Source organism: Dreissena polymorpha, chromosome 2, assembly GCF_020536995.1.
Source record: "Dreissena polymorpha isolate Duluth1 chromosome 2, UMN_Dpol_1.0, whole genome shotgun sequence".
Lineage (NCBI taxonomy): Eukaryota > Metazoa > Mollusca > Bivalvia > Myida > Dreissenidae > Dreissena > Dreissena polymorpha.
Window position 1 is genome coordinate 7,193,225 of NC_068356.1, and position 19,000 is coordinate 7,212,224.

A 19,000-nucleotide genomic window follows, 5' to 3' on the forward strand; every position below is an offset into this window, starting at 1 on the left:
AATGATATCTCGATCGAGTTCGAAACTGGGTCATGCTGGGTCAAAAACTAGGTCAAAAAAAGAATAACCTTGTAAACACTGTAGAAGTCACATTTCATGCCCAATCTTCATGTAACTTTGTCAAAATGTTTGTCCTAATGATATGTTGGTTGAGTTGAAAAGTGGTTCTGGTTCGTTGAAAATCATGGCCGCCAGTGGGTGGGGCAGTTTTCCTTATTTGGCTATAGAGAAACCTTGTCAACACACTAGAAGTCACAATTTTTGCCCAATCATCATGAAACTTGGTCAAAACATTGGTTTTATTGATATCTCGGACAAGTTCGAAAATGGTCCAGATCGGTGAAAAAACATGGCCACCAGTGGGTGGGGCATTTTCCTCTATATGTATACAGTGAAAACATGTGAACACTCTAGAAGTCACATTTTTGGCCCAATTTTCATGAAATTTGGTCAGAACATTTGTTTCCTTGATACGAGAGTTGAGTTCAAAAATGGTTCCAGTCAGTTGAATGGCTGCTGGGGGGGGGGGGGGGGGTCAGTTTTCTTATATTTATATAGTAAAAAAAGCTTGTGAACACTCTAGAAGTTACATTTTTTGCCCAATCATCATGAAACTTGGTGAAAAGATTGGTTTTATATATATCTCAGACGAGTTCGCAAATGGTCCCGATCGGTCAAAAAACATGGCCGCCAGGGGGGGTGGGGCAGTTCCTTATGTGACTAGTGTAGAAGTCACATTTTTTGCCTAATCATCGTGAAACTTAGTCAATATATTGGTTTTATTGATTTCTCTGAGAAGTTGGTAAATGGCTCAGATCGGTGAAACACACTTTTTAGCTCACCTGATTGCTCAGGTGAGATTTTAGGATTGGTCTTTGTCCGCCGTCTGTCCGTCCACATTTGGTTTGTTAACACTCTAGCATTCACACATCTCAAGCATTCTTTATGAAAGTTGCTGAAAGATCTCAGTCAAGTTTGATAATGAGCAAAATCACATAATTAATGCCATAATTATTGCCCTTAGATTGTCCAAATTATCATTATATTATACAAAATCCTTGTAAACACTCTGGAGGTCACAATTTTGTTTCAGATTTTATGAATCTTGGTCAAAATATTTATTTTTGTAAGCAAAGTTTGATGTTTGGTAAGGGGGGTCAACTCAAAATATAGGTCCCAGGTCGAATCTTACAAAAACAAAAACACTCCATACGCCAGAGTTTGGGTTCAATAATGATGAAACTTGACCAGGATGTTTGTCTGGACAATATCTAGGTCAAGTTTGACGTTAGGTAAAGATTGAATGAACGGACTCCTCTCAGGTGAGCGAACTAGGGCCATCTTGGCCCTCTTGTACTTGATTTTGTGGTAAGAGCAATTTGATTCCGACGAACATTTATTCCCAATGTAAATTTTTTAGCAACCAAATTTCTGTAGGCTCAAAGACATTATTATTCACATAATACACACACTTATTTCAAGCACTTGATTTGCAATCCATCTGGCAGTGACTATGCCGTGGATTGAAGACAATAAATCTTTGTAAGCAGAAATCCACAAATTTACCCATCAACACTTTTTATAAAGCCACAAATTGTGTATTATATATCCTGTATTGTGATGTAGACACGTTTTTATGTCCCCCTTTCGAAGAAAAGGGGGTATATAGTTTTTGCCCTGTCCGTCAGTCTGTCAGTCAGTCTGTCTGTCAGTCTGTCTGTCAGTCTGTCACACTTTTCGTATCCGCTCTCTAATTCAAATAGTTTTCATCCGATCTTTAAGAAACTTGGTCAGAAGTTGTATCTTGAAAATATCTAGGTCAAGTTTGTATGTGGGTTATGCCGGGTCAAAAACTAGGTCACTGGGTCGAAAAAACAAATCCAAGGGAAGTAATAAGCTTTAAATGGACATAATTATCTGACCTGCCAAATTATATATTTTTAGCTCACCTGAGCACAACCCTTGTTCACTCTCTAGAGGCCACATTTATTGTCCAATCTTCATGAAATTTGGTCAGAAGATTGGTTTCAATGATATCTTGGATGAGTTTGAAAATGGTTACGTTTGCTTTAAAAACATGGCTGCCAAGGGGTGGGGCATTTTTCCTTATATGGCTATATATGGCTATAGTAAAATCTTGTTACCACTCTAGAAGCCACATTTATTGTCTGATCTTCATGAAACTTGGTCAGAAGATTCATCCCAAGAATATCTTGGACGAGTTGGAAAATGACGCAGGTTGGTTGAAAAACATGGCCGCAAGGGGGCGGGGCATTTTTCCTTATATGGCTATAGTAAAGCCTTGTTAACACTCTAGAGGTCACATTTATTTTCCGATATTCATGAAACTTGCTCAGAAGATTTGTCCCATTGATATCTTTGATGAGTTCAAAAATGGTAACCTTTGCTTGAAAAACATGGCTGCCAAGGGGCGGGGCATTTTTCCTTATATGGCTATAGTAAAATCTTGTGAACACTCTAGAGGCCACATTTATTGTCCAATCTTAATGAAACTTGGTCAGAAGATTCATCCTAATAATATCTTGGACGAGTTCGAAAATGATGCCGATTGGTTGAAAAACATGGCCGCCAGGGGTGGGGCATTTTTCCTTATATGGCTTAAGTAAAACCTTGTAAACACTCTAGAGGCCACATTTATTGTCCAATCTTGATGAAATAAAGTCAGAAGATTTGTCTTATTGATATCTTGGATGAGTTCAAAAATGGTTACGTTTGCTTGAATAACATGGCCGCCAAGGGGCGGGGCATTTTTCCTTATATGGCTATATAAGGCTTTAGTAAAATCTTGTTAACACTCTAGAAGCCACATTTATAGTCTGATCTTCATGAAACTCGGTAAGAAGATTCATCCCAATAATATCTTGGACGAATTTAAAAATGATGCCGGTTGGTTGAAAAACATGGCCACCACAGGGGCGGGGCCATTTTCCTTATATGGCTATAGTAAAACCTTGTTAACACTCTAGAGGTCACATTTATTTTCCGATCATCATGAAACTTGGTCAAAAGATTTGTCCCAATGATATCTTGGATGAGTTCGAAAATGGTTTTGGTTGCTTTAAAAACATGGCCATCAGGGGCGGGGCATTTTTCCTTATATGGCTATAGTAAAACCTTGTTAACACTCTAGAGGCCACATTTATTGTCCAATCTTCATGAAATTTGGTCAGAAGATTGGTCTCAATGATATGTTGGATGAGTTCCAAAATAATTATGTTTGCTTGAAAAAATGGCTTCCAAGGGGCGGGGCATTTTTCCTTATATGGATATAGTAAAATCTTGTTAACACTCTGGAGGCCACATTTACTGTCCGATCTTCATGAAACTTGGTCAGAAGATTCATCCCGATAATATCTTGGATGAGTTCAAAAATGATGCCGGTTGGTTGAAAAACATGGCTGCCAGGGGGCGGGGCAGTTTTCCTTATATGGCTTTAGTAAAACCTTGTTAACACTCTAGAGGCCACATTTATTTTCCGATCTTCATGAAACTTGGTCAGAAGATTTGTCCCAATAATATCTTGTTATCTCAGGTGAGCGACTTTGGGCCTTTCAGGCCCTCTTGTTGTTATAAAAATCAAAGCGGCGCAGTACGCGGCATTGTGTTTTTGACTAACACATCGTGGTACAAGGTCAAGGTCATCCTTCAAGGACTAAGGTCAAAAATACAAATCCAAGGGAAGTAATAAGCTTTAAAGTGAGATAATTATTCAATATTGAACATAGCAACTTGATATTTGGCATGCATGTGTATCTCATGGAGCTGCACATTTTGAGTGGTGAATCAACAGTCATGGTAGTGGCTTTTAATTATTTGCTACTAAAAATAGAGATTTGTTAGAGACAATTATTTTCAAGGGAAGTAATTTATATAATTATAAATCTCAGATTATATATTTCCTTACCAAGAATTTTAGTTCTTTTTACAGTTACTGTACAGATTTTTTATTTTGATTATTTATAACTCAAATGATTGATTTGTCAAAGGTTTTTTAGCTCACCTGAGCACAACGTGCTCATGGTGAGCTTTTGTGATCGCCTTTTGTCCGTCGTCCGTCGTGCGTCGTCAACATTTTGCCTTGTGAACACTCCAGAGGCCACATTTATTGTCTGATCTTCATGAAACTTGGTCAGAACATTTGTCCCATTGATACCTCGACTGAGTTCGAAACTGGGTCATGCTGGGGCAAAAAGTAGGTCACTAGATAAAAAAAAAGAAAAACCTTGTGAACACTGTAGAAGTCACATTTGATGCCAAATCTTCATGTAACTTTGTCAAAATGTTTGTCTAAATGATATGTTGGTTGAGTTCAAAAATGGTTCCGGTCCATTGAAAAACATGGCCGCCAGGGGGCGGGGCAGTATTTCTTATATGGCTTTAGAGAAACCTTGTGAACACTCTAGAAGCCACAGTTTTTGCCCAATCATCATGAAACTTGGTCAAAACATTGGTTTCAATGATATCTGGGACGAGTTCGAAAATGGTCCAGATCGGTGAAAAAACATGGCTGCCAGGGGGCGGAGCAGTTTTCTCTATATGTATATAGTGAAAACATGTGAACAGTCTAATGTTACAGAAAGATAACCTGTACATACTTTATAATACCGGTAGTTAACTCCCTTGTTAACACTCTAGAGGCCACATTTATTGTCCAATCTTCATTAAATTTGGTCAGAAGATTTGTCTCAATAATATCTTGGATGAGTTCAAAAATGGTTACATTTGCTTAAAAAACATAGCTGCCAAGGGGCGGGGCATTTTTCCTTTTATGGCTATATATGATTTAATTAAAACCTTGTTAACACTCTAGAGGCCACATTTATTGTCCAATCTTCATGAAATTTGGTCAGAAGATTGGTCTCAATGATATCTTGGATGAGTTCGAAAATGGTTACGTTTGCTTGAAAAACATGGCTGCCAAGGGGCGGGGCATTTTTTCTTATATGGCTTTATATGGCTATAGTAAAATCTTGTTAACACTCTAGAGACCACATTTATTGTCCGATCTTCATGAAACTTGGTCAGACGATTCATCCCAATAATATCTTGGACGAGCACAAAAATGATGCCGGTTGCTTGAAAAACATGGCTGCCAGGGGGCGGGCCATTTTTCCTTATATGGCTATAGTAAAACCTTGTTAACACTCTAGAGGCCACATTTATTTTCTGATTCTCATGAAACTTGGTCAGAAGATTTGTCCCAATGATATCTTGGATGAGTTCAAAAATGGTTTCGGTTGCTTTAAAAACATGGCCACCAGGGGGCGGGGCATTTTTCCTAATATGGCTATATATTGCTTTAGTAAAACCTTATTAACACTCTAGAGGCCACATTTATTGTCCGATCATCATGAAACTTGGTCAGACGATTTGTCTTAATGATATCTTGGATGACTTCGAAAATGGTTTCGGTTGGTGGAAAAATATGGCCGCCAAGGGGGCATGGCATTTTTCCTTGTATAGCTATAGTAAAACCCTGTTAACACTCTAGAAGCCATATTTATTGTTCGATCATCATGAAACTTTGTCAGAAGATTTGTCCCAATGATATCTTGGACAAGTTTGAAAGTGGTTCCAGTTGCTTGAAAAACATGGCCACCAGTGGGAGGGGCATTTTTCCTTATATGGACTTATGAATCTTCATAAAACTTGTCAGTATATTTGTTTAAATGATATCTTGGATGTGTATGAAAATGGTTCTGGTCTGTTGAAAAATATGGCTGCCAGGGTGTTCACTAGTCATGAAAGTTGGTAAGAACATTTTGTTCTAATGACATCTTGGCCTGCACAGAACAGGTCAGTTCCTTTGAATCTCAGGTGAGCGACTTTGGGCCTTTCAGGCCCTCTTGTTTTTAAATGATATAATTATCATTTCTTTCCTGTACTAATTTGTGAATGGTAGGGTTCATTACATACCTGTGGACTTATGACCATAGATACATGACTCTGGCTATGATCTCTTTGATAAACCACAGGCCTTGGTTGTCAGTGATGTCTGACTCGGTCATATTTGACTGTCTACAGACCCCCCCCCCTGGGACAAAATCCAAGGGAAGTAATAAGCTTTAAAGGGAGATGATTTCTATACATGCCAAATGATACTTAGAAATTTTATTTCAAAGCGGCGCAGTAGGGGGCATTGTGTTTTTGACGAACACATCTCTTGTTTAAACTGTTTAATTGTACATTCCTCAGGTCTGACTTATTATGTACACTTTATGAAAAAATTCTAAAAAAAAATTGCACTTCTTTTAATTGGCAATAATTTTTAAAAGCAAATAAATTAAGGTGAAAATGAAAGCACTTTTAGTGCAACTTGTTTTTCAGGAACTAATTCAAATACATTGCTAATGTCCTCTGCCTGTTACAGATGCCCTGTTGCGTTTCTCGGGCCAATGGAACACCAACAGTCGTCACTGCCACGAGGCACAGCTTGTGGTCTCTTGCCTGCTCAGGATGTACCCACCCACACGGCTAAAGGAGCTGGCCAATCTCAAGCCTTCTGTGGAGGGACTTCTGCCTTACTCAGGTTAGTCTCACCTGGCATTAATGTGGTTGATATACAGGATGTGTATGCCCCCTTCTTCGAAGAAGAGGGGGTATATTGTTTTTGGTTTGTCTGTCATTCTGTCCCAAAACTTTAACCTTGGTTAAAGTTTGATAACTTTTGCAATATTAAAGATAGCAACTTCATATTTGGCATGCATGTGTATCTCATGGAGCTGCACATTTTGAGTGGTGAAAAGTTAAGGTCAAGGTCATCCGTTAAGGTCAAAAGTCAAATATCATTGTATTTTTCTTTCCTAAAACTTAACTCTTCGTTAAAGTTTGGTCATAACTTTTTGAATATTGAAGATTGCAACTTGATATTTGGCATGCACGTGTATCTCATGAAGCAGCACATTTTGAGTGGTGAAAGGTCAAGGTCATCCTTAAAGGTCAAAAGTCAAAAAATACAATCCAAGGGAAGTAATAAGCTTTAAAAGGGAGATAATTTCTAAACCTGCCAAATGATATATTGAAATTTTATTTCAAAGCTGCGAAATAGGGGGCATTGTGTGTCTGACAAACACATCTCTTGTTCAAATTGTCTTGCAAGCAGCATAACTGAAGCGTTTTAAATTCTATTCCATTTATAAGAGGTATTTCTGAAGAAGTGCATGGATGGACCATTTATCTCAAAACATATCCTTTAGGCATTAATTGCTTTCACTCTGACTTGCTTAAAAAATATGTATTTTATGTATTTAATGAGAATAGTTAAAGGTTATTCCAACATTTTATAACTGTTGCTATGTGTGTTTCAGAGCGCCATTTTGGACGCCTGTCTAGGATGGTTCAGCAGGCCATGTTCCTGGAGTACACGTGGCAGTGCATGAAAGGCATGGACACTGACAAGTACGTGTTGGCAGTAGTGACATACATAGTGTTATTGTTACCATGGTTACTTTGCTGTATAAAAAATTATCAATTTTGATATGCTATACTTTCTTACAAAAGTATAATTAAGATTATGGTTCTGTTTTAACTGATCATCAGTGTGCACTCAGAATATATTCTCTTTACTTATTTGTGACAATAGATTTATGCAATATGCATTTTCTTTTGGAAGTGATTGTTAAGCAATTTTTTAAGAATTAAAACCATGGACGAAATAAATACAAAATGATAACATTTTTGTTTAACATATTTTTGTGATAAAGTTTGTGAATGTCTCTGTTTAGGTATATTTACCTCGGTATTATACTGTGTTTAATTCCTGTTTTAACTCCTGATTGTCAGAGTGATGAGTCGTGAGGACATGGTTCAGACAAGTGATGTTACCATGACTACATCTGATGGAACATCTGCACACTCTGACCTAAGTGTTGGACGTTCATTGTCAGAGAAAACTGTCAATGCTTTTAGAAATACAGACATAAAAAATACGGCTAGTAAAAACATCAGTCAAAAGGATGAGACATCAAGTGAAGAAAGCTCAGAGAGCGATGACGAAGACACAGCGACCACTCAAACAAACAATATTGCTAATAAACTTGATGAATCAGATGACCATTCTGATGAGGAGTCGTCTGAAAGTGATCTTGACGTTAGAAGTAGCAGAGTAGTCAAGGGAAAGACTGATATATCAGATACCGACTCTAGCACTGTGCAATTGAAACACATAGAAAAACAGGATGAAGAATCCCATACAGATACTAGCGAAGAGGAAAGAGATAATGAGGACATTGAGGAGGATGTTCCTGTAATCAGCACTGAGAAAGTTCAGAAGAGGCTCTTCAAAGAACAGCTGTCAAAGAAAAGCACATACCCCATACAGGTGTGTACTGGAATTACTTATGAAATATATATGGGCTGTGCTCTGTGAAAAGGCGGTTTAATGCATGTACGTCAAGTGTCATCCCGGATTAGCCTGTGCAGTCTGCATAGGCTGATCAGGGACGATACTTTCCGCTTTATGATATTTTTCATGTAAAGAAAGTCTCTTTTTAACAAAAATCTAGTTAAGGCGGAAAGTGTCATCCCTGATTAGCCTGTTTGGACTGCACAGGCTAATCTGAGACGACACTTTAAGCGCATGCATTAAAGGCCTTTCACAGAGAAGCGACTCATACATTTTAGTCACGTGACTCAAGTTTGTTGAATATTTTAGTTTGTATGTTTAAATTGTGGGATACATTTTTTTAGCATTTCCACAAAAGTTCATTAAACTGTCATCTTGCCCAGTTAATGTACTTAATCATGTTATTTAAGGTTTATTGTATTTTAAGAAATAAGAGTTGTAAGCAAAACATGTGTTGTTGTGGTGATTTCTAAGAAAGCTAAAAAAGAGTCTTAAAAGACATCAACCATGCATGGGAAAAAGGTTATATGTCAGTGGCAAAAGTATGTTTTTAGCACTCTCCATTCCTTCCTTTTCAGAATATAAGATTTGCAACACCATTGGGCATAGAAGAGAAACCAAGAAAGCGGAAAATAACAGACAAGTTCACAAAGGTGAAGGACACCAGTAAAAGGGCAGAGTCTATCTTCACGATTGACAGGAAAGGAGAGAAGCGAGACGGTGTGGGCGGGGCCAAAGTCAGCATGGAAAAGAAGAGCCGCCTTGCTCAAAAGGTCACACGGGCTGACAGACTGAAGAAACCCAAACGTTTGTCAAGATGAAGATGATGCTTAAATTGAAATGATGTAATATAGTAGTACTGGTATAATAAAACAATTTTTATGCATTATTTTTCCTGTTGTTTGTACTTTGTAAACAATAAATACCCTTTTGCAAACATGTTACTAAACTACAATAGTCAAAAATGTCATTAATGTTTTAAAAGCAGATATGCGTGTCACTGTAAATTTGACTTGGCAAATTTTAATCAAGGTGTTGTACAAGGCTGGTAGATTGCATGCAGATTTTTGACATGTTTGTCTGAATATTTAATAGGATTATAATGCATATTCAGGGTAATAACTATTTTAGAATAACACTAATGTACCTTATTAAAATAATCATGCAAATGTAAAGTAATCTTTTAATAAGAACTAATCATTAATCAATTTTAAAATCACTGCAATTAATATAAATGACCAAGCGCTTACATTTTTGAAGCAACATACAAAATAGTTCTGCAAAAAGTGCGAACTGTGTAGCATCACGTCTTCGTTTCCCTCCAATTATGCAAATTGGCATGCGTGTGTGAGTTTTCAGGCCATGTGCTTAATAACTAAAACTTTATGCATATATGCAAGATTTACACAATGAAATTAGCTCTATTATTTAAAGTAGATGTAATCAGCAAATTACAAACTGTAGATGTTTTCTCAATATTAGAGGTCTTTAAAATTAATCAAGTATCGAGTCAGTAATGTGTCAAACACTAAACAAACAATCAAATTTGTTGAATTGATTAGCCCAGCAGGATGAATTGTGTTAATTTATTGGCGCAGAACTTAAAGAAAAGGTTGGTTGAAGGGTTGTGCATTTTCTCAATTATTTGTACCTGTGATGTGTTTTCAGAAGACAGTAATATGCACTTTTTATGAATCATTAACATTGCAAATGAAGGTAGCATCTGTTTCATGAATCAATTAACATTTGCTTTTTTAAATGTTTAAAATGAGAATTTTCTTGTTATTAGAATGTTCTCCTTTTGTCAAAAATATTTCAAATGGAAACTGCTGTAAGATGCAAACGTAGGTTAGAGGGGAACAAACTGGTAAAAGTGACATAACATACAAAACAATCATTTACTCTAGTAGGGCTGCAACACTGATCTGATGGTCTAATTTTTAATTATGTTTCATGTTGAAACATGTACACTTTCCATGGTTAAGCACAGCGTTCAAGAAAAGCATGCTTGAAACAAAACAAACAAGACTATTGCCAAGCAATATATGTCCCCTACCGGCTCCACCATTGTCAGATTAAAAAAAAAAGTTGTTGCCATAGCAACCATAATTTTTGACGTAGGAACAAAATAAAATGACGTGCATAATGTCCATATCGCCATCAATCCATGATTTAAGTTTCATGATTTTTTTTTCGCAGGATCCGAAAAAGTGTGACAGACTGACAGACGCACAGAGTGCAAGCCATAAGTCCCCTCCGGTGAAACTGGTAGGGGACAAAAAGTGAACAATAACTCATATTTATACAAATGTAGGGATACATTTCTTGTGCATGGCACATGTCATCATTGATATCTATACAACCATGGAGTTTCATTTTGAAATATTGTATCTGAAAAAAGACACGAAGTTTCATCATACACAAACAAGAAAGAGCAATAACACTTGTGTAAAGGGTAATGGTTCGTATGCATGTCATGCACTTCTTTTTAATGATATTTATACACATGAAGTTTCATGTTGAAATCTTGAAAGGTATGGTATAAAGCCCTGAAAAGCTACATCATACAAAAAACAAGACAGGGCAATAACTCTTTATTAAAGAAAGGGTTATAGTTCTTTTGCTTGCACTTTTCCTTGTTTATATCTCTACACCCATAAAGTTTGAATTTGAAATCAAATTTAGTTTCTGAGACATGGCCCTGAACAGTTTGTTACGGACGGACATAAAAGAAAACAACAACAAATGGTATAACTATTATTTAAGACAATGTACGGTTCTTGTGCATGGCTTTTCATTATTTATATTTATACAGCCATGAAGTTACATGTTGAAATACTATGTAGTTTCTGAGATTATAGCCTGAAAAGTTTGTGACAGACGGACATCATACAAACAAAAGGCAATAACTTATTTATGAAAATGTAGAGTTATGGTAATTGTGGATTGCACTTCTCATTTATGTATATATTCACGAAGTTTCATGTTGTAATATAATGTACCGGTAGTCTATGAGATATACCATAGATCTGAAAAGTTTGTGACAGACGGATGACAACGCCTAAATTTTATCCTACGGGTGATAACAAAACAATGTTTTAAAAGATAATAATTGATTCACTTCATTTCTGATTATTATGGCAGAAGATTTAACAGATCATATTCAATATATACGAAATCTATCAATTAATCAAACCGAAAGTTCGTGCTCAAACTTGTTAAGCATGGCTTAAAACATTTAATTAGACACTAACCTTGTCTTCTCTTTACAAAAAGTAACCTTTCCAGATTGCGTTAATTATATTAGCGCTAGTTGTTCACGTAAATCATTGTTTCTTATAGTCTATGAAGGCAGTATAACATCACCTTCGGCAACTGTTATAATCTTAATACCTTGATTACACAGTGCTTCATATAGTTCGAGGCTGACTTTCTGCACCTCTAATTGTATCTGCGCCATGCGGCAATCAGATACTACTGCAGAAAACTGCGAATCGGTCTTCTTGTTGGCACCGATATCAATTACAACACATGTTTCAATACAGCATCGCACAGAATGGCAAAATAGGGACAGCTTTAAAAATAGTCTATCCAACCAGTGAAAAGGAAAGGAGCATTGCTTAAAATGCACATATCTTAATGAAAGAGGAAGATCAAGATTAAATAATTTAGCATTCGTAATAGTCAGTTCTTCCAGCTTGGAGATAGTTGGTATCGTCTGGGAAAGGAGCCGACCATTTTCAGCATTACTAATCGTCAGTCGTGTTATACCGGTACCACGAAGTGCTTTATACAGCCCTGGGCAGTCCTTAGCCACTTCCAGTGTGATATCAGCCGTACCTGAACGTGGCAATGTTTCGGTTACCGCGCCACAACTATCGGAATCCGTTTCCTTGAAGTTTGCGTCTAACGTCACATCACATTTAGAGATGCAGCACTTCACAAGATGCTGCATTGTAGAAAGTCTAACTAAAAACCTGCGAAACCATGTAGATGGACATGATGCTCGAATAAACTTGAAAAGCTTCACCGATGGATGAGGTTGTAGGTCAAAACTTGCAAGAGTCCCTCCTACTATATACAGTTTTTCTAACTTAGTAAGAGTCGGTAATGCCTGATCTACACATGAAAAATTGGTGACTTGCTTAAGCATGAGCATACGTATATTTATACCACTCAGCGTTTCAAACACTCCGATGCAGTCTTTTCTAATCTCTAGTTTAATATTTGACATGTCACAGAAGAGATCGTTTGACCGCAGATTTATTACATCTAGACTCGACACAGTTTGCTCCTGGTCTCGAAGCGATTGAACGGCACAAGAATCAAGTATGCAATGCACTGTATGGTCCACAGAAGCGAGGTTACACAGCATTTTTAACAACCATTCTGAAGAAAACGAACACCGCTGGAACTCGGCTAACCTCAAAGATGGTGGCATACGAAATTCTGAGGTGCCAAAATTCGTCGCTACGAAATGCAGACATTCCAATCTGGTGAGAGAAAGTGATGTTTCAAGAAGTCGTGATACGTGATAGACGTCGATACATTTCAAAAATCGTATGTTTGTGTTGTCTAAAGCTTCGTACAGTTCCAGAGAAGTGCGTTTCAACTCCAACTTGATATTGGACACATCATAGAGATTATAATCTGGTTTCATATCTTTCTCACGCAGCTGTGTTCCTTCCAATGACTTTACGGCACAGTTAAAGATCAAACACCGCACTGAGTGTCCTAATTTTGATAGTCTTACCAACGTACCGAACAACCAGTCGGACGAAATCATCCCATTCTGAAACTTAACAAATTTCAATGATGGCGGAAATTGGAAGTCAAAACGATCGAAGTCAAAGCTGACTATGCGAAGTTCAGCTAACTTTGTCAGCGATGGAATTGTTTCTGACAACAGCGAGGCATGTATAACCTCGTCGACATTCAATGTCCGTAGTGATGTATCTCGCAAAGTTTCATACAGCCCAAGACTGTCCTTGGAAATTTTCAGTTGAATGTTAGACATGTCAAACGACTTCACAGAATCTACTGACGTATGCATTGTCATCTGAGGATACATAAGTTTTAGGTCTTTGTTTGAAATTACGAAGCACTGAAGAAGCTCACATTTTACAGTTCGGTCCTGTTTTGAAAGGTTTATCAGCAAACTGCGTAGTCCGTCGGGAAAGCATTTGCAGTTCTTCAACCTAATTGTTTTCAATAAAGGTGGACGCGTAAAACCAGTCAAGTCAATTATGTTACAATTATCAAGAAAGAGATACTCTAATCTGGCGAGGGTGTGCAGTGTTCGGAAGAGATGCGATGATTGAACTACTTTCGTGAGAGCCAGTGTCTGCACATTTGTATTCTCCAATGCCTTACAGAATTCGGGATTACCTATTGAACAAAATGTCTCGATCAATCCAGCTGAAGATGCAAGGACATTCAGTACGTCGTTTTCATGCAGTGCGTTATTGTCTATTATGAGGGTACGAACATTGGACTTGTTTGTCAATAGCAAGTCTTTCAAAGCTGTTGTTTCATTACCATTCAGGTTGTCACTGAATAAAAAGTCTGTTATATTGAGGTGTATGTCTTCATGTCTATTTGCCTTGGCCTCAGTATACCCCGCTATGATCACAAGTTGTTTAAGACACTGATAAACTGTACGATTGTCGAACTCCTCCAATATGTATTTCATCTCATAATCTGACTTAACATGGAATCGACACGAGCGTTCAATTGTGCTCTGACTAACTTCTGTGTTAATTTCGTTGTCATTGAGCGTACACAGTAGTCTATTTGCAACATGTACGTTCAGTCCACAAAGAAATGTGAACAAATGTTCTAGGTCTAGAACACAGTAGCGTTTCTTGCAAAGAAGATTCAATATTGCGTCAGTATCGTTGGCAGAGTTCGCTATATGGAATGCCGCAAGAAATTCCTGCATTGTTTCGTGATGAAATGATATTTTCGAACTCTGGGAAACTCTTGAAAAACTTTTCTTTTCCGATAGGACGCCTGCGTTTAGTGAAAAGTCTTTTTGTTCATCAGTTAGGTATGCCGACAATTCGCTTTCGCTGAATACCAGCGTCTTCTCCGTTTTATTCGCAAACAAAAATTGAAACGCCGCTTTAGCTAGTGCATCCACAGTTGCAACATGTGGTCTTAAATGACTCGTATTGGCAAAACATTTAACTGGGGGCGAGTGGAAATATCCTTTCTTATCGCATGCCTTTTTAAACATGGTGTTAAGCAGACTGCTGTATATTTCACACATTGAACCATTCAATTTGACGCTGTCAATCCACAAGCAAACCAGTAGCGTGATCAACATCGGTGACACACATATTTACCATGCCATATAAAGCAACTATTGAAAGCACACTGAGAAATTTTCAATATAAATACATCCATAGAATTATAGCTACAAATAAATATCTCTTTAAATGTAAATTATCTAACTCCAATCTGTGTGACTTTTGCAGTGAAAACATTGAATCTATAGAACATCTTTTTTGGGAGTGCAAACACATCCAGCCTATTTGGAATCAATTAATATCTTTTCTTGAACAACAGCAACTAAACGTTAAACTATCTTTCTTAAATGTAAGTTTCGGCATTAACTCATTGAAATCAATAGACTGTAATAATATTGTGAATTTTATTGTTATATTGATGAAATATTTTATCCTTAACGTGAAGTACAAAAAACAAGTACCAAATTTTAATTGTTTTGTCCATAGTCTTAAACTAAAAATCCAGATTGAGAAAGAAATAGCCCTCAGTAATGACACATTACAAATCTTTGAACAAAAATGGAATCGGATTAAATTCTCGTAATGTTTTGTCCACTTATATACATTTCACTATAATGTCAGTTTATCTTTCTAAAATAGTTTTGTTTATTTTTTTTTTATTTTTTTCAGTCTGACAAGATCATTGTAAATATACAATAAAACACATAGGTCCAGTATGCTTTCTTTCTACTTTATACAACTCATCTTTTTTCATAACTATTCCTCTGTTATTCTTTTCTTTTCTCTCTAAAAAAAATATATTAGCATATCTTGTATAACATGTCTGAACTTTATTGCTTTGTACAATCACTATGATGTATGATCATATACATGTTTACATCGTATGTATGATATTGAATTATAAAAAAAAAAAAACATCGGTGACATAAGGAATTTTGTTAAATTACATTTATGAATATATTCACTAACTTTTACACATGCTTCCATTGGCTTTTCGTGGTGCAAACTCGTGAGTATCAGCTCTATTAGCATATCTGGTTCTTTTATGCCTTCAATTTCTAGAAGGCAGTCAATGTGAGAATCTTTGATACGTTCATCGACCAGTTTCCAGGGTCTTGTGGTAATCAACACAGTGCACTGAGGGTAACAAGTGGCCACTATAGGTACAGCAAGTTTTCCTTTGAAATCAGTCCATTCGTCGAGACCATCCATGTTCACACAGCAAGTCTCTGTCTCTAATATTTTTACAATAAGTTTGTACGCTTTTTCACGTCTATCTCCCGAATATATTCTATCGATAATTTGTTCTTTTATCATTTCCAACACTTCACGTTGCTCCCTCGAATCCCTCAATGAGACGTGGAAGAGGAATCTGAAAGCTTGTAAGGTGTCCACATCGCCAAAAGAAACGTTTGTCTCGGCATGCTGTGATTCAAAAACCACTGTTCTGCTCCAATCTAGCACGAACTTGGACATAAACGTAGACTTCCCAACGCCCGGTTCCCCTTGCATGTACACATACCGATGAATCTTGTTTTCCACAAACAGCATGTCTCTGTATGTGTGAACCTGAAACTTTTGTCGTTGCCTTCCACCTTTCTTGCATAAGATACGTTTTACGCATGGTGGAACAAAGAATTCCAAAATGTTCATGTCGTGACTTTGCACCAATGGGGAAACGGGCACATTGGATAACGTATCCTGGTAATGCTGTTTTAAGCGATGCAGCAACTCTGAAATTAGAAATTAAAGACATATCTCAGTATTTGTCACTATATTGTGTATACTATTGGGGGACCTTGATAGCCAATATAGCTTTCATTGGATGCTGTGTCTTATAATCCTGTAGACAACCATTGTTACAAGTACAGATCTAGCTTAAAAATATATTTAAAGTGCCACATTCGCATATAGGTAACGATGTAACATATTCTTTGCAGTAACAAAATTTTGAATAAACAAGATTTTTTATTGCAAGCATGTTTAATTGATTGAAGAAAACTTTAGCTCAACAAATAACAATTAAGATTGTGTACAAGTTGCTAGTAATTGTATCTACCTCTAGTTATACGATTTGCAAAAAGATGGGAATGAGCATGTTCTTTAACGCTTATTTGTCATTTCCAAACCACAATATGTACCTTTACATTCTTTAGCGTATTCATCCTCTTGCTTTATTTCAGAACATTCAAACTTCGAGTCAATACGCGATATGATGTTACGTTCCACATCCATTAATACAGTGTCAATACGCTCGTTTATTTCATTCTTCACTGATTTGATATTACGACTCACTGATTCCAGTTCTGTATTTATAGAATACTTTACTTCACGCACCCCATCAAAAACTGCATTGTCTATGCTATTTGTCACATCTATTTGGGTTGATTCTATCGAATGCTTCAATATATCTACTTCTGTACTAAGTGTAGAGTGCATTTCTAGCGTACTGTCTATGATTGCTGTACATAGATGCTCAGTTATAACCATTTGAGAAGATTCGATGTTCAATTTTAGAGAATCAAATCCAGTATTCAGTGCATATTTGACTTCTCTTGTAGAATCTATTACGGCCGCATCGACACGTTCGGTGACATCAATTTGAGAAGATTCGATTTCATGTCTTATAGCGTTTACCACCTCAGCAGGTTCTATCTTTACGTTTTGTTTAGTATATGTTAAAGCCGCGTTTATTTTAGCATGGGGCTCCTCTTGAATCCATTCCGCTGCATCTATTACGTCTTGGTGTACATCTTGGTCACATCTGATACCATGCCTTGTGTTTTCAGCATTCGTAAATGTGGTTATGTCAGGTCCGCTGAGGTACGCCTGGTGAAGCATTCTTAGGAGTAGAATCGTCAGTATACCGACAAATATGGCTAAGCATATTGGTAAAGGTATGCCTGCAACCTTCCTTGCTGCCTCGATACACGTTTCCACTAACATGTCCCGAAATGACTCCCATAGTTCCATACTCGCCATTTTAATCGCAGTGTTATATTTGTTCACGAAGTTCTTTTGACACGGTAGATAACAACTCTGCCACCATTGCCTTAAAAATATAAAACGAACCCGATGTAAATCACACGATACATATTTCCATGAACAACGTGGATCGACATTTCTCTATACCAGTTACTTAATGTACTTAGCACATATAAAGTAAACTGATTAAATAACTCACACTGAAGAATACACAATAGTAAAAGCTGTCCTTTTGATAATTTAAACTCGGAACATTTTGGCCAACACTGTAATAAAAATTTGTAAAGCTGTAGATCTTTGTTTATATTTAAATAATAACGTTTTTGCATAGAAATATTAAAGAAAATATGATTAAGCTGTGACTATAAAGGCAGTAAATAAAGTTTTAAATAGATTTAATAAATTGAATAACAAAAATAACAAGTCTAACCTTCGTCATGATGAGTATGAATCGGTCTGGCTTGATATGTAAATACTGTTCAGCGATCTTTATTCCGCATTGTCACGTGATCGGGAACGACAAGTCTGATAGGTCGGACGCAAAGATAACACTATTTACATCACATGCCGACAGGAGCGTCTAATACTTTACTTTTTAACAACATGACATTGATCCAGTTCATAGACGACACGTACATTACGAATTTTATTGTCTTTCGCAAATGTATGCACACAACGACAATGCATGTATTTACTGTTCATGTTCTCGTGAAATAACGATCGCTTGCGCTTATTTTAAAATCAATTTACTTGTCTTATAAAATACATGAAAAATATAAATAATTGTATAGTAACCGACAATATATTTATGTGTTGGTATATTCATAGTAAACTTAAACGTAGATGTTATTGCTTTTCTGATGTTATGTTAAGTGTGTGGCTAGAAAGTCTATATCCTGTATTTTGAAACATTGCATGAGATCACAATATTTACGAGTTCGCGAGATTGCATTTCCTGCTGTCTGTTTAATTGAAGTTGACATTACCGGATCTTCTTATATTAACAATGAGCACGTACATGTCAAACGATGAAGTTGTTTTTAGATTATATGTGGTAAAGCATATAAACAAGATTAAGAAGGTGAATTTTCGAGAATTTTCTGGGCGTCTTGAAGCAAAAGACAAGTGTTTCACGGGGATCATGATGAGCTTTTGGATTCAATAATTTAAATCAAAGGTGTCATTTTTAATTGGGAAAAATTACGAATTTTATTATTGCATTTAAACAAATGATAAGCATTTTGCATTGATCAGAGTTTAAAACAGTCGATACATCCCTATATTTTATTATATTTGTGTTTCGCATTTTAAACTTAACGGATAGCATTAAGCTTATTTCTATTGAATCATCAAATATTTTAAAATGTCATCTCATGCAAGGTCGAGTACCAGATGATTG

The 19,000-nt window shown here is 36.6% G+C and overlaps 2 protein-coding genes across 2 annotated transcripts in view; one reads left to right on the forward strand and one right to left on the reverse strand.

The window, feature by feature from the left end:
- LOC127865749 (transducin beta-like protein 3) overlaps positions 1–9,254 on the forward strand; it is a 74,831-nt gene extending 65,577 nt beyond the window's left edge. The window contains exons 20-23 of the mRNA XM_052405691.1: positions 6,392–6,550; positions 7,329–7,419; positions 7,804–8,341; positions 8,944–9,254. Coding sequence (XP_052261651.1) covers positions 6,392–6,550; positions 7,329–7,419; positions 7,804–8,341; positions 8,944–9,186 — 1,031 coding nt within the window. The 3' untranslated portion in view covers positions 9,187–9,254. The remainder of the gene's footprint in view (positions 1–6,391; positions 6,551–7,328; positions 7,420–7,803; positions 8,342–8,943) is intronic.
- Positions 9,255–12,637: 3,383 nt separating this feature from the next.
- LOC127865614 (uncharacterized) lies at positions 12,638–18,148 on the reverse strand. The gene is made up of 5 exons (XM_052405482.1): positions 18,032–18,148; positions 16,758–17,668; positions 15,533–16,349; positions 13,692–13,917; positions 12,638–12,706 (listed from the first exon to the last, which is right to left on the reverse strand). Exons 2-5 carry the CDS (start codon positions 17,596–17,598, stop codon positions 12,638–12,640), a joined length of 1,953 nt encoding a protein of 650 aa, XP_052261442.1. The 5' UTR covers positions 17,599–17,668; positions 18,032–18,148.
- Positions 18,149–19,000: the final 852 nt, after the last annotated feature.

Excerpts from the sequence above, each read along its gene's own strand:
- LOC127865614 (XM_052405482.1), bottom strand. The coding sequence starts at position 17,598 with ATGGCGAGTATGGAACTATGGGAGTCATTTCGGGACATGTTAGTGGAA. Across the intron at positions 16,350-16,757 it reads ATACGCTAAAGAATGTAAAG|AGTTGCTGCATCGCTTAAAA; the intron begins GTACATATTGTG and ends TTCTAATTTCAG. Across the intron at positions 13,918-15,532 it reads AAATTCCTTATGTCACCGAT|TGACAACCTGAATGGTAATG; the intron begins GTTTTTTTTTTT and ends CTTTTTATTCAG.